Genomic DNA, 15,196 nt, shown 5'->3' on the forward strand with positions numbered 1-15,196 from the left:
AAAATAAGACTAGATCGGTTTTGTGTGGGTTAACACCCAGTTCACACCGATCAGCCCAAAGTATTAGTCTGTCCAAAACATTTTGTAAAAGTTCTTTTAGGATATTAAGATGCTTTCCTGAAACTGCTATAGCAACGTCGTCCGCATAGGCTATCACTCTGAAACCCTCCGCATCCAGACTAGTTAGGATTTCGTTCACCATTAGGTTCCAGAGGAGAGGGGATAGAACACCACCTTGCGGTGTCTCTCTACTAACGAAATCATTAGGGTTGACTTGGGAGCATGTTCCTGCTTTGGTTATACAAACAACTTTTACTTCACTCCATGTTGAGTGAACTCTTAAAAAATGTGGTTTTAGTTTTTAAAAACCAATAAGCCAGAAATGAATGTCCTCACAGAAGGAGAAAGTACAGGTCTTGGGTTTATGGGTCTTATGGAATATTAAAAACATAATTTCAATATTTCAGTGGCAATTTCTTAAGTTGCAAATGCAAACATTAGCAGGCACCAGTGTGTTTTAAAAAGCTCTGCCACAAGGCCTGTACTGCATATTCAAATTGAACAGAGTACAGTTAAAATTCTTAAATGTTATGAATATATAATCAAATAAGAAATACATTTTTGTCCTTTATGAACAAAATTACTTCTTAAGCGACCGTCAGAAACCACACTTGTGTGCACACCTTTGTACGACACACCAAATCGTGCACACATTTGTGAAAGAGAAACAACTTGTGACGCACTGTATTAAGCAACGATTTAGATGCAAGTGGATTAATGTGTGCGCATCCCCATACACCTCACACCGATAGAGATACTGACACAGACAAATCTGAAGCTTTTGTTTTTAATAGCTCCGTTTCTGACACTGAAAATCGGTGTCCGCCCCAGCACACATTTCTGCTCACCGAGACAAGTGTGGTGTCTATGGGCCGCTTTAGTTTTGGCTCTGGATTACTTTTTTCATATATTAAGATGATTATGATTAAATTATAATTATTTCTTTATTTTTCCAGTTGGCTTGGTCATACCGGACTTACAATAACAACTAATATTTTAACCGGTATCAATGTATCCTACCTTAATTTGGATGGAATTGCATTTCAAAATATAGACTTCAAAGCTGTTGCCGAAATCGCCAATCTCAAATATATCGTGTTTGAAAAATTTTACTTTTGTTCAATGACCCTGCAAGTGCGAATGTGCAAACCAAACTCGGATGGAGTTTCTTCATTTCAAGACCTTCTGACCAAACCAGTTCTACGATATTCTACTTGGATCATGGCATGTATCATTTTGATTGGAAATCTAATGGTACTTTGGGGAAGATTCATCTATCGAGATGAAAATAGGGGAGTAACTATGGTCATTCGAAATCTCGCCCTATCCGACATTCTTATGGGATTCTATTTGTTCAGTATTGCAATTCAGGACTTTCGTTTTCGCAATCAATATCATAAGGTGTCTAGGGATTGGATAAGTTCGTGGAAATGTGCTGCTATTGGTGTCCTAGCTGTAACATCGTCTGAAGTGTCAATGCTGATTTTGGCCTTTATGTCATTGGAGAGATTTCTATTGATTGCACATCCGTTTCGAGCCCACCACCGTTTGAATCCGAAAAATATATTCGTATCCTTACTTTCCATATGGTTATTGGGAGGTGGCGTGGCAATTGCACCAGCAGTTTTTTGGCGATCAAGTACTATGTTTTATGGAACCTATTCGGGAACTTGTTTTCCATTACACATACAAGAGCCATATCCATTGGGATGGCAGTACTCAGCGTTTATCTTTCTCGGAATTAACTTTTTCCTTCTGATGTCCATAATTGTCCTGTACACGGCTCTAATGGTGTCAATATGTAGAACACGAAAAGCTACACCATTGTCATTGCTCGATTGTGAGTTTGCTGTAAGGTTCTTCTTCATAGTACTGACAGATGTCATGTGTTGGGCGCCAATTATAGTTATGAAGATCTGGGCTTTTGTGCGATATCATATATCAGGTTTGAAAAACTTTTTTTTGAATTGTTATAATATTGAGCTCATTCGTGTCCTTTTTTTAAAAACACAACTAGATGATACCTACGCTTGGTTAGTCATATTCATTTTGCCGCTCAACTCAGCTGTTAATCCACTTTTGTATACGTTTACAACACCCAAGTATAGAAAACAGATTCTTTTACGAGGTTGGCAGAAATTTACTTCGCGCAAGAAAATGGAAGCTTCAGCTACGGGCACTGGATCCAATCCAGGTAAATATATTTTTAGTTACGAAAAATCGTTAGGCTTATGTCGATATTTCCTTTTCTTTATAGATGACACACAAAGTAAAGGAATACCTTTACTGTACAATACAACCAGAACTCAAAGTACTTAAAAAACTACATATTTTATTCTTAGATGTATTTACGTATATAAACGCATATACATAAATGGTTTCACATAGATAAGTCATAAAATAATGTATTTATTTATTCATTAATAATTAAGATGTATGTTTGTATTTATGTGTGGATGAATATTATAGAAATGTGTATTAATAAAAATACTGAACTCATGTCTACATTTTTAGTTGTTAATTTTATTAAATTTGAATAATAGAACGTTTTGCGAAATTTAGTTTAAGCTAAATACAATTCGGCCAAGCAGGGGCGTATTTACCCTAGGGCTTAAGGGATTCCAGCCCTGGGCAGTAAGGTTGCTGGGGGAGCCAGTACTTTTATTAAGACGAACTTTCAAAGCTTACACGCAAATGGACGCAAGCCGTCCTCAAGAAATGATCACTTCAATATTATTCATTTTCGAAATCAAAGTTTCGAGTTTACTCAATATATTACACTCCTGGGTTCGGAATATGTGAGCCACGCCACCTTTTTGAATGATGAAAAGATCAGCTTGCTTTAAGTCAAGGCTTTTGCTATAAATATGTGGAAATGTGAAAGACAAGTATTGGTGCATTAGGTTAGGTTAGGTTATAGTGGCTGTCCAAGATGGAAACGGACACGCTTAGGCCAGTTTAATGGCCCATTGTGATACCACATGAATCTTGAGGCTTCCTCCTAAAGCTCAATGGAACCAGTTAGAGTCCCTTACGAAACGTGAGAGGCTGATTATACTGATATGATTTAGATCGTTTAGATCGTTAAAGAAGAATTCTCCTAGGTAATTCTTGCGTTTTCGAGCTAGAGCAGGGCATGTGCAGAGAAGATGAAGAACCGTTTCTTCCTCTTCCTCTTCCTCGTCCATACAGCTTCTGCAAAAGTCATTTGAGAATACGCCTAGTCTCGTGCCGTGCTTTCCTATTAGACAGTGTCCGGTTATGACACCTATTATCGAGCTTATATGCGATCTGCTTAGAGAGAGCAAGCACCTTGAACGTTTTAAATCCAGTGTTGGCCAGATGTTTTTTGTGGCTTGACACGTGGTGATGTTGGTCCACCTGGTGCCTGGCCTCCTCACAGCGTCTTGCATTAGCAGCAGTTTACAAGTAGCGATTGGTATGCCAGTACTTGCCAAATGTGGTAGGATGGGCTGTACTGTACCGTTCCTGGCGAGTTCATCTGCCTTACAGTTACCTGGAATGTCTTTATGGCCCGGCACCCAGCAAAGGTGAATATTAAACTGTTGCGCCATCTCCATTAGAGATGATCGACAGTTATGGACTGTTATAGAGTTTGTAGAGACAGAGTCCAGAGATTTGATAGCGGCCTGGCTGTCAGAGATAATACGGATATCAGATGTTGATATCACGTTTTCTTTGAGCCAAGACAAGACTTCCTTAATCGCCAAAAGTTCCGCCTGGAACACGCTACAATGATTGGGAAGGCGAAATGAGAGACTTAATTTCAGTCGTTCAGAGTACACACCTCCACCAACCCCTTCTCTGGTTTTTGACCCATCTGTGTAAAAGTGGATTGACTCATCCTCCAAGAATGTCCTATTCTCCCAAAAAGATCTGGTAGGTATAGAAATCTGGAAATTTCTGTCGAATTGTAGTTGGGGGATGGTGTAGTCTGTGTGCTTTGGAATTGATTCTAAGTACCTTAGAATTACGGAGTGTCCAATGTTGTTGTTAGTTCACTGCGACGAAGCATTGAGGCGAATAGCAGAGCTTGCAGCTATTTGTTTACTAAATATGTCAAGAGGTGTAAGGTAGAGCAAGGTGTCCAGTGCCGCAGACGGGGTCGTGCGAAGCGATCCGCTTATACATAGGCAGGCTGAACGTTATACTTTATTTAACTTATCCCTGTTTATACCTTTCTCTAAAGCAGTCCACCATACTGCCACACCGTACGTTAAAATCGGTCTGATTACCGATGTGTATAGATAATGCGTGATTCTGGGTTGTAAACCCCATTTATTACCAATAGATTTTTTGCAAGAAAAGAGAGCTACATGAGCTTTTTTGACTCTTTCCTGTACGTTGCGTTTCCAATTTAGTTTTTTGTCTAAGACAAGACCCAGGTATTTAGCCTGAGCCTCGTCTGAGAATTTTAATTGGATTCTTTTAATGTAAGGAGGGTTGACAAATGGAATTTTGTATCTCCTCGAAAATAAGACTAGATCGGTTTTGTGTGGGTTAACACCCAGTTCACACCGATCAGCCCAAAGTATTAGTCTGTCCAAAACATTTTGTAAAAGTTCTTTTAGGATATTAAGATGCTTTCCTGAAACTGCTATAGCAACGTCGTCCGCATAGGCTATCACTCTGAAACCCTCCGCATCCAGACTAGTTAGGATTTCGTTCACCATTAGGTTCCAGAGGAGAGGGGATAGAACACCACCTTGCGGTGTCCCTCTACTAACGAAATCATTAGGGTTGACTTGGGAGCATGTTCCTGCTTTGGTTATACAAACAACTTTTACTTCACTCCATGTTGAGTGAACTCTTAAAAAATGTGGTTTTAGTTTTTAAAAACCAATAAGCCAGAAATGAATGTCCTCACAGAAGGAGAAAGTACAGGTCTTGGGTTTATGGGTCTTATGGAATATTAAAAACATAATTTCAATATTTCAGTGGCAATTTCTTAAGTTGCAAATGCAAACATTAGCAGGCACCAGTGTGTTTTAAAAAGCTCTGCCACAAGGCCTGTACTGCATATTCAAATTGAACAGAGTACAGTTAAAATTCTTAAATGTTATGAATATATAATCAAATAAGAAATACATTTTTGTCCTTTATGAACAAAATTACTTCTTAAGCGACCGTCAGAAACCACACTTGTGTGCACACCTTTGTACGACACACCAAATCGTGCACACATTTGTGAAAGAGAAACAACTTGTGACGCACTGTATTAAGCAACGATTTAGATGCAAGTGGATTAATGTGTGCGCATCCCCATACACCTCACACCGATAGAGATACTGACACAGACAAATCTGAAGCTTTTGTTTTTAATAGCTCCGTTTCTGACACTGAAAATCGGTGTCCGCCCCAGCACACATTTCTGCTCACCGAGACAAGTGTGGTGTCTATGGGCCGCTTTAGTTTTGGCTCTGGATTACTTTTTTCATATATTAAGATGATTATGATTAAATTATAATTATTTCTTTATTTTTCCAGTTGGCTTGGTCATACCGGACTTACAATAACAACTAATATTTTAACCGGTATCAATGTATCCTACCTTAATTTGGATGGAATTGCATTTCAAAATATAGACTTCAAAGCTGTTGCCGAAATCGCCAATCTCAAATATATCGTGTTTGAAAAATTTTACTTTTGTTCAATGACCCTGCAAGTGCGAATGTGCAAACCAAACTCGGATGGAGTTTCTTCATTTCAAGACCTTCTGACCAAACCAGTTCTACGATATTCTACTTGGATCATGGCATGTATCATTTTGATTGGAAATCTAATGGTACTTTGGGGAAGATTCATCTATCGAGATGAAAATAGGGGAGTAACTATGGTCATTCGAAATCTCGCCCTATCCGACATTCTTATGGGATTCTATTTGTTCAGTATTGCAATTCAGGACTTTCGTTTTCGCAATCAATATCATAAGGTGTCTAGGGATTGGATAAGTTCGTGGAAATGTGCTGCTATTGGTGTCCTAGCTGTAACATCGTCTGAAGTGTCAATGCTGATTTTGGCCTTTATGTCATTGGAGAGATTTCTATTGATTGCACATCCGTTTCGAGCCCACCACCGTTTGAATCCGAAAAATATATTCGTATCCTTACTTTCCATATGGTTATTGGGAGGTGGCGTGGCAATTGCACCAGCAGTTTTTTGGCGATCAAGTACTATGTTTTATGGAACCTATTCGGGAACTTGTTTCCCATTACACATACAAGAGCCATATCCATTGGGATGGCAGTACTCAGCGTTTATCTTTCTCGGAATTAACTTTTTCCTTCTGATGTCCATAATTGTCCTGTACACGGCTCTAATGGTGTCAATATGTAGAACACGAAAAGCTACACCATTGTCATTGCTCGATTGTGAGTTTGCTGTAAGGTTCTTCTTCATAGTACTGACAGATGTCATGTGTTGGGCGCCAATTATAGTTATGAAGATCTGGGCTTTTGTGCGATATCATATATCAGGTTTGAAAAACTTTTTTTTGAATTGTTATAATATTGAGCTCATTCGTGTCCTTTTTTTAAAAACACAACTAGATGATACCTACGCTTGGTTAGTCATATTCATTTTGCCGCTCAACTCAGCTGTTAATCCACTTTTGTATACGTTTACAACACCCAAGTATAGAAAACAGATTCTTTTACGAGGTTGGCAGAAATTTACTTCGCGCAAGAAAATGGAAGCTTCAGCTACGGGCACTGGATCCAATCCAGGTAAATATATTTTTAGTTACGAAAAATCGTTAGGCTTATGTCGATATTTCCTTTTCTTTATAGATGACACACAAAGTAAAGGAATACCTTTACTGTACAATACAACCAGAACTCAAAGTACTTAAAAAACTACATATTTTATTCTTAGATGTATTTACGTATATAAACGCATATACATAAATGGTTTCACATAGATAAGTCATAAAATAATGTATTTATTTATTCATTAATAATTAAGATGTATGTTTGTATTTATGTGTGGATGAATATTATAGAAATGTGTATTAATAAAAATACTGAACTCATGTCTACATTTTTAGTTGTTAATTTTATTAAATTTGAATAATAGAACGTTTTGCGAAATTTAGTTTAAGCTAAATACAATTCGGCCAAGCAGGGGCGTATTTACCCTAGGGCTTAAGGGATTCCAGCCCTGGGCAGTAAGGTTGCTGGGGGAGCCAGTACTTTTATTAAGACGAACTTTCAAAGCTTACACGCAAATGGACGCAAGCCGTCCTCAAGAAATGATCACTTCAATATTATTCATTTTCGAAATCAAAGTTTCGAGTTTACTCAATATATTACACTCCTGGGTTCGGAATATGTGAGCCACGCCACCTTTTTGAATGATGAAAAGATCAGCTTGCTTTAAGTCAAGGCTTTTGCTATAAATATGTGGAAATGTGAAAGACAAGTATTGGTGCATTAGGTTAGGTTAGGTTATAGTGGCTGTCCAAGATGGAAACGGACACGCTTAGGCCAGTTTAATGGCCCATTGTGATACCACATGAATCTTGAGGCTTCCTCCTAAAGCTCAATGGAACCAGTTAGAGTCCCTTACGAAACGTGAGAGGCTGATTATACTGATATGATTTAGATCGTTTAGATCGTTAAAGAAGAATTCTCCTAGGTAATTCTTGCGTTTTCGAGCTAGAGCAGGGCATGTGCAGAGAAGATGAAGAACCGTTTCTTCCTCTTCCTCTTCCTCGTCCATACAGCTTCTGCAAAAGTCATTTGAGAATACGCCTAGTCTCGTGCCGTGCTTTCCTATTAGACAGTGTCCGGTTATGACACCTATTATCGAGCTTATATGCGATCTGCTTAGAGAGAGCAAGCACCTTGAACGTTTTAAATCCAGTGTTGGCCAGATGTTTTTTGTGGCTTGACACGTGGTGATGTTGGTCCACCTGGTGCCTGGCCTCCTCACAGCGTCTTGCATTAGCAGCAGTTTACAAGTAGCGATTGGTATGCCAGTACTTGCCAAATGTGGTAGGATGGGCTGTACTGTACCGTTCCTGGCGAGTTCATCTGCCTTACAGTTACCTGGAATGTCTTTATGGCCCGGCACCCAGCAAAGGTGAATATTAAACTGTTGCGCCATCTCCATTAGAGATGATCGACAGTTATGGACTGTTATAGAGTTTGTAGAGACAGAGTCCAGAGATTTGATAGCGGCCTGGCTGTCAGAGATAATACGGATATCAGATGTTGATATCACGTTTTCTTTGAGCCAAGACAAGACTTCCTTAATCGCCAAAAGTTCCGCCTGGAACACGCTACAATGATTGGGAAGGCGAAATGAGAGACTTAATTTCAGTCGTTCAGAGTACACACCTCCACCAACCCCTTCTCTGGTTTTTGACCCATCTGTGTAAAAGTGGATTGACTCATCCTCCAAGAATGTCCTATTCTCCCAAAAAGATCTGGTAGGTATAGAAATCTGGAAATTTCTGTCGAATTGTAGTTGGGGGATGGTGTAGTCTGTGTGCTTTGGAATTGATTCTAAGTACCTTAGAATTACGGAGTGTCCAATGTTGTTGTTAGTTCACTGCGACGAAGCATTGAGGCGAATAGCAGAGCTTGCAGCTATTTGTTTACTAAATATGTCAAGAGGTGTAAGGTAGAGCAAGGTGTCCAGTGCCGCAGACGGGGTCGTGCGAAGCGATCCGCTTATACATAGGCAGGCTGAACGTTGGACTTTATTTAACTTATCCCTGTTTATACTGTCTCTAAAGCAGTCCACCATACTGCCACACCGTATGTTAAAATCGGTCTGATTACCGATGTGTATAGCCAATGTGTGATTCTGGGTTGTACACCTCATTTATTACCAATAGCTTTTTTAGTTTTTTGTCTAAGACAAGACAGAGGTATTTAGCCTCGTCTGAGAATTTTAATTGGATTCTTTAATATAAGGAGGGTTGACAAATGGAATTTTGTATCTCCTCGAAAATAAGACCAGATCGGTTTTGTGTCTGTTAACACCCAGTCCACACCGATCAGCCCAAAGTATTAGTCTGTCTAAGGCATTTTGTAAGAGTTCTTTTAGGATATTAAGATGCTTTCCTGAAACTGCTATAGCAACGTCATCCGCATAGGCTACCACTCTGAAACCCTCCGCATCCAGACTAGTTAGGATTTCATTCACCACTAGGTTCCAGAGGAGAGGGGATAGAACACCACCTTGCTGTGTCCCTCTACTACCGAATCGTCTGCGAGTTGCCCAGTTTTGAATTAATTATTCTGCTAGTAAGCATTAAATGAATTAACTCCCGAAGCGAACTCTCTACATTTAGAGATGTCAGTGCAGATGTGATTGCAGATGTGTCCACGTTCTTAAAGGCACCTTCGATGTCAAGGAAAGCAACCATCAAAGTGAACTCTTTGTGAGGGAGGGAATATTCGATGGTGCGTACTAAAGTGTGTAACGCTGTTTCCACCGATTTACCTTTACAGTAGGCATGTTGAGACGAAGACAGAAGTCTTGTATCGATACGTGCCCTTAAATGGATATCAATCAATCTTTCCAGGGCCTTAAGAAGGAATGATGATAGACTTATAGGTCGTAGATCTTTAGGATTGGCTTGGGAGCATTTACCTGCTTTAGGTATAAAAACAACTTTAACTTCTCTCCATGCCGAGGGAACATGGACCAGGTAAAGACAGCTGGTAAAAATTGCCTCAAGGATTGGTGCAATTATATCAGAAGCCTTTTGTAATTCGACTGGTATTATACCATCTGGTCCTGCAGCTTTAAATGGTTTGAAGCATTACACATGAAACAAGCACAGAAATGTTGTTCACAAAATGTGAACTCGCTCCAAAACCGACAACAGAATTGATTCCAAGTCTTTCAAGCAGTAAGAAGATGAAAAAAAAATACTGAAGTAATGTGATGATCGAAGTCGTCACCGTTGTCATATCCGTGGCAATCCAAGATTCTTTGTAGTTTGTTATATCCACCCAGTTACCTTTCTTGGAAATTGGTGTTAGGTAGGTAGGTAGAAATGGCCATCTCAAGGCAACCTAGCCTGAGATCCAATTAGCGCTGTAGTGCGCCGTTTTGATACCAAAAACTCGTTTGACCTGTGATTGAAAGGGATAGATTTATAGAGAAGCTTCATAGCGATTATGTTATAGCCATTTTGTCGCATTGAGAAAAAAGATTATGTCTCTAATCTTTGTCTCAGGTAGCTCATCAAGTTCTTGAAAGAATGCTTTTCCAAAGTATTTCATTCTAGTGTTTGCCAAAGCAGGACATTTGCAGAGGAAATGGATTAAAGTTTCACTTTCTTTTTGGTCACTACAGCTACGGCAAAAGGTGTTGTAGGAGATACCCAACTTCTCTGCATGAACTCCTATAGGCCAATGTCCGGTACAAACCGCAACAATCCTGGCTATGTCTTGTCTTGGCATGCATAGAAGATCGTTTGTACGGGTTTTGTTATAGGTGGGCCATATCTTCTTAGATATAATGCAGTTGGGTAAATTGCTCCACCTTCGGTTTGATTCAGTTTGGAAGATAGAAAAGATTTTACCCTTCATAGCGCCAAGAGGAATGTTAACCACTCGTCAGCCCGTTTATTTCCCACGATACCACTATGGCCCGGAACCCAGATCAGGGTGACACCGAGGTTAATATTCAGGTTCGCAAGCTCATCGCGACATTGCTGGATCAATTTAGATGAGGATATGGCCGAGTTAATGGCTTTGACAGCTGCCTGACTGTCTGTTAAGATAGCCGCATTTCGGTTTTGGTTTGGGTTTTGTTTAAGTATCTTACACGCCTCCCTTATTGCCAGCAGTTCAGCCTGAAAAACGCTAGCAAAGTCAGCAAGCGTAAAGGATTTGGCTACATTTAGGGACTCAGAAAAGATCCCAGAACCAACTCCGCACTCCATCTTTGAGCCGTCAGTAAAGATGGTTGTGTCGAAAGCTATCGACAAGATGTCATCCTCCCAATCTACTCTGGATGGGAAAATAACCTTAAAACCCTTACTAAGGTTCAAAGTAGGAGTGCAGTAGTCAGTGTCTACCGAGATAATATCTAAGGGAATTAATTTCGTAGTGTTGCTGTGACCATAAGGTTTTGACAACCAGCTATTTGATTCCTTCAGCCTAATAGCGCTGCAGAAAACTATGTATTTAATAAAAAGGTCGATTGGTAGAAGATCCAAAATAACGTTTAAGGCGTCCGTTGGGCAATTACGCATGTCCCCTGTGGTGCCCACGCAAGCTGTTCTCTGAACCTTCTTTAGCTTATTGATATTATAGGCTTTGCTAAGAGCAGGTCACCACACAATCGAACCATATGTTAAGATAGGGCGTACTACGGCTGTGTACGTCCATAAAATCATCTTCGACTGAAGTCCCCACTTTTTGCCGAAAGTTTTGCTGCAGGCGTAGAAGGCAACACAGGCCTTCTTTACCCGTTCTTCAATTTTTAGTTTCCAGTTTAGTTAAGGGTCGAGTATAACTCCCAAATATTTTGCACTGGAAGACAATGATAGGATTTGACCGTTGAGTCGATGTAGCGTGAAGGGCGGTACTTTAGTTTTGGTGGTAAAGAGCAATAGTTCAGTTTTACTTTGGTTAACTCCTAGTCCACAACTCGTGGCCCAGTTGCTAACTTTCTTCAAAGCTGACTCCGTGATTTCACTAATCACAGAGGTGTACTTTCCTGACATCAATAGCACCAAATCATCCTCGTAGGCCTTCACTCCACATCTCTCTAATTTAACGAAAATTTTATCCATGACCAGAAGCCATAGAAGAGGCGAAAGAACACCACCCTGGGGTGTTCCCCTACCCGCGTGTTTTGTTGCGATTGTATTGCCTAGAGAGGCTCGAATCTTCCTACCACTGAGCATGGAAATAATCCATTTTCGATTCTTCTATGGATTCGGTAAGGTAAGGTTGTTAAAAGCACCTTCTATGTCTAGGAAGGTGGCAAGAGTAAATTCTTTATAATGGATTGTTTGTTCTACAGTACGCACTACCTCATGGAGGGCAGTCTCCGTAGATTTTCCCTTAAGATAAGCATGCTGAGAGCTTTCGAGGGGTCGTCCAACTAGGATTTCTCTAATATGGTAATCAAGAATGCGCTCCAAGGTCTTAAGCACAAAAGATGTTAAGCTTATTGGTCTGAAATCCTTCGCGGATTCGTGACCTCGCCTTCACTTTCGGGATAAAAACTACTTTGACCTGTCTCCACGACATGGGCACATGTTTGAGAAGGAGGCATCCTTTGAAAATTTGTTCCAGCCATGGAGTTGCCATCCATGCCTGGGGATTTAAATGGAGAAAAAGTGTTGATGGCCCACAAAATATTTTCTCTAGTTATAACGGAATTGACTTGCTCCACATGAGCTACGTTTAGCTCTGTGGTTTCAAGCGATTTGGGGTTATCACTCTCGCAACCCGGAAAGTTCGTCTTCATCAGTAGCTCAAGAGATTCGGCTGGAGAGGCTGTCCAGGTTCCATCAGGCTTTTTTAGAAATGAAGGATTACAATGTTCCTTCGATAAAAGTTTGCTGAGCCTTGCGGAGTCCTTTATGTCTTCGATTGATTGACAGTATTCTCTCTAGCCTTGTCTTTTGGCTGATGACAGGGCTTGATTGTAAATTTTAAGAGGGTCCTTATACGGTTGGTAAAACTTATGTTCGTGGCAGATATTGAAAATTGTCCTCGTCATTTTCCTAAGACTGGACAGTTCTTCATTCCACCAAGAAGGAAGGGTCTTACGTCTATATTTAACTGGGCAAGAGACTCTAAAAGCTTTACTTATAGAAGTTTCAAAGGTTTTCACCTTTGATTCAAGGTATCCTATCGATTCAGTGAGATTCGGTAAGTTGCTTAGTTTGGAATTCGCAATTTGACTGAATTTCGTCCAGTCAGTTCTTTTGGGATTTCTGTAAGGCGGAGGGTTTTTCGACTCGAAATTAATTTGAAAAAGAATCCACTTGTGATCCGAAAACGAACTCTAAGGGGAAACTCTCCAAATTACTCCACTAATAAATTACGGTTGTTTACTAAAGTAACATCAAGCACATCCTTCCATCCATCATAATTTTCCGAGCTCGGAAAGACGAAAGTGGGAGTATTGGCTCTGTTACAAATGGTCATATTATTTTCAATAAAAAAAATCAAAAAGGGACTCACCTCATTCATTGATCACAGAACTTCCCCAAAGGGTATGCCGAGCATTTGCGTCGCCTCCGATCAGAAGGTTTGCCTTTTTGATGTTAGCTTCGGTTATGATTTTGCACACCTCCTCCGGAGGTGATGGTGTATTATGGGCAGAGTAAAAAGAGGCCAACAGCAAACCCTGTGTATTCTTGTCTTCAAATCTGACAACTGTCAGATCGGGAGTGCTAAAATTTTGGACATAAAAAAACTTTTAAATGTTTCTTAGCTAAAATACAAGTTCTGGTATTACCTTGTTTTTGATATGCGGTTTTATAAAGGAAGTCGTATTGGTTGTCTTGGAGGCCTCGCACCTTGAGGCTGTTTATCTACGGTTCTTGGATAACGCCAATGTCGAAGTTTCCCTCCATAAGGAAAACTCTCAGATTATCTGAAGTGCACTTAGAGTGCTTCAGATTAATCTGAATGACCTTCAGCGCGTTTTTTAATTATTTTTAGCTGCAGAGCTGGGGCCTGGCAACTCGCTGGGGATCTCGACTCCGCTTATAACATCGTCAACCTCGACGTTGTCATCAGCTTTGCCGGTGTCTGTTCCCTGACTCTGCAGAATTTTAATTTTGACATTCCTTATGCCAAAACTGAGATTGTATTCAGCCTTTTTGAGAGCCCCTAGACTCTCCTCGCTAATCCTCAGAAGGTAAGAGGCGCTGGTCTTCTGCGGTTCTTCTAAACTAAAGCCCAATCGTGCATGGGGACCAGTGGATTTTGCCTCTGAAGACCGCGGAGGAAATTGGTGTTAGAAATGACTTCTTAAATATACTGGGAAATGTGCCTGTTTTTAGAGAAAGTTTGAATAAGAACATAAGGGGTTCAACTAAAGCATTGGTACAATTTTTTAATACTATCTGAAGAATAACATCACTCGGGACCGGCTGAGTGGCCATCATTCAACGCGGATAAAAGATCAAGGACCGTTGTGTTTAGCACAGAGATGTGGCTACAGCTACAACAACAGTTTTATCTAATGAAAGGTTCTTGTAAGGGAAGTTAACTGGATAGCCATCTGATTTTTTTTAAGTTTACAAGTTTCCAAAATTTTTTAGGATTCCCTTTAAAAAATGGTGCCCATATCAGTGACATAAATAGCATATTATACAAAATTTGAAAGAGACTTAATTTCGTTAAAAATTTCAACATAAAAAAGGGAAGTTGATTAGAGACAGAGTTTTGAGAAAAGTTTTCCATGTATTATTTCTTTTGTTACGCAGTAAACGCACTTCGTTCGTGTCAAGGTTGGCTAAAGTTAGTATTTCTTGATTTCGTTAAAGGTAAATTTTTTGTAAACAATTTTTAAGGATCTTATAAAAATTTGAAACTGATTCGTCAATATTAGAAAGTCCTAAAGTATCAGCAATTCCAGAAATAGTTAAATATTCAAACAACAACTGGAAATTAGCTCTTCTGAAGTCAAAATTATATAAGGGAATACTGTGTTCAGTAAAGTGATTACTTAAGTCAAGAAAAATGTCCAAGAAGGTGTGATATTTATCAATATTAGTAATTCCTGATCTAGATTCTAGAACAAGAGTGCTAATAGCGTCAGAAAAAAAGACTAACTCGAGAATTAGATTTTGTTAGTTTTTAATACAGCTTGTTTGCTGTAAGTCAGTAAGAAGGACTTTATAGAGAAGAGATAGATCCAATTGTTAAGAAAAGAGATGGAGTTTCAAGGCAAGATTCGTCTTCCCATGATATCCAGTAAAGGTGTGGTATATTAAAATCACCTAAAAGTAAAATATTGGTGTCATCAGTGCAGGACAAACTGATTCTAAGGAGAATTCGCTATAAACAGACTCTAATTTTTTGGACGAATATAAACATTTAAAATGAAAATAGTCTTAGTCTGTACCATTATCTGTACACATACCAGTTCAATTGATAATTCAAATGGAAAGATACAGAAG

The 15,196-nt window shown here is 39.6% G+C and overlaps 2 protein-coding genes across 2 annotated transcripts in view; both read left to right on the forward strand.

Annotated features, from left to right (window-relative positions):
- Positions 1-2,424, forward strand: part of LOC129943191 (relaxin receptor 2-like) — a 75,391-nt gene extending 72,967 nt beyond the window's left edge. Inside the window, exons 9-11 of the mRNA XM_056052475.1 lie at positions 1,017-2,005; positions 2,078-2,254; positions 2,318-2,424. Of these exons, the coding sequence (XP_055908450.1) occupies positions 1,017-2,005; positions 2,078-2,254; positions 2,318-2,379 (1,228 nt within the window). The 3' untranslated portion in view covers positions 2,380-2,424. The remainder of the gene's footprint in view (positions 1-1,016; positions 2,006-2,077; positions 2,255-2,317) is intronic.
- Positions 2,425-5,329: 2,905 nt separating this feature from the next.
- LOC129946712 (relaxin receptor 1-like) lies at positions 5,330-6,976 on the forward strand. The gene is made up of 4 exons (XM_056056999.1): positions 5,330-5,475; positions 5,569-6,557; positions 6,630-6,806; positions 6,870-6,976. Exons 1-4 carry the CDS (start codon positions 5,330-5,332, stop codon positions 6,929-6,931), a joined length of 1,374 nt encoding a protein of 457 aa, XP_055912974.1. The 3' UTR covers positions 6,932-6,976.
- Positions 6,977-15,196: the final 8,220 nt, after the last annotated feature.

This window comes from Eupeodes corollae, chromosome 1 (genome assembly GCF_945859685.1).
Source record: "Eupeodes corollae chromosome 1, idEupCoro1.1, whole genome shotgun sequence".
Classification (NCBI taxonomy): domain Eukaryota; kingdom Metazoa; phylum Arthropoda; class Insecta; order Diptera; family Syrphidae; genus Eupeodes; species Eupeodes corollae.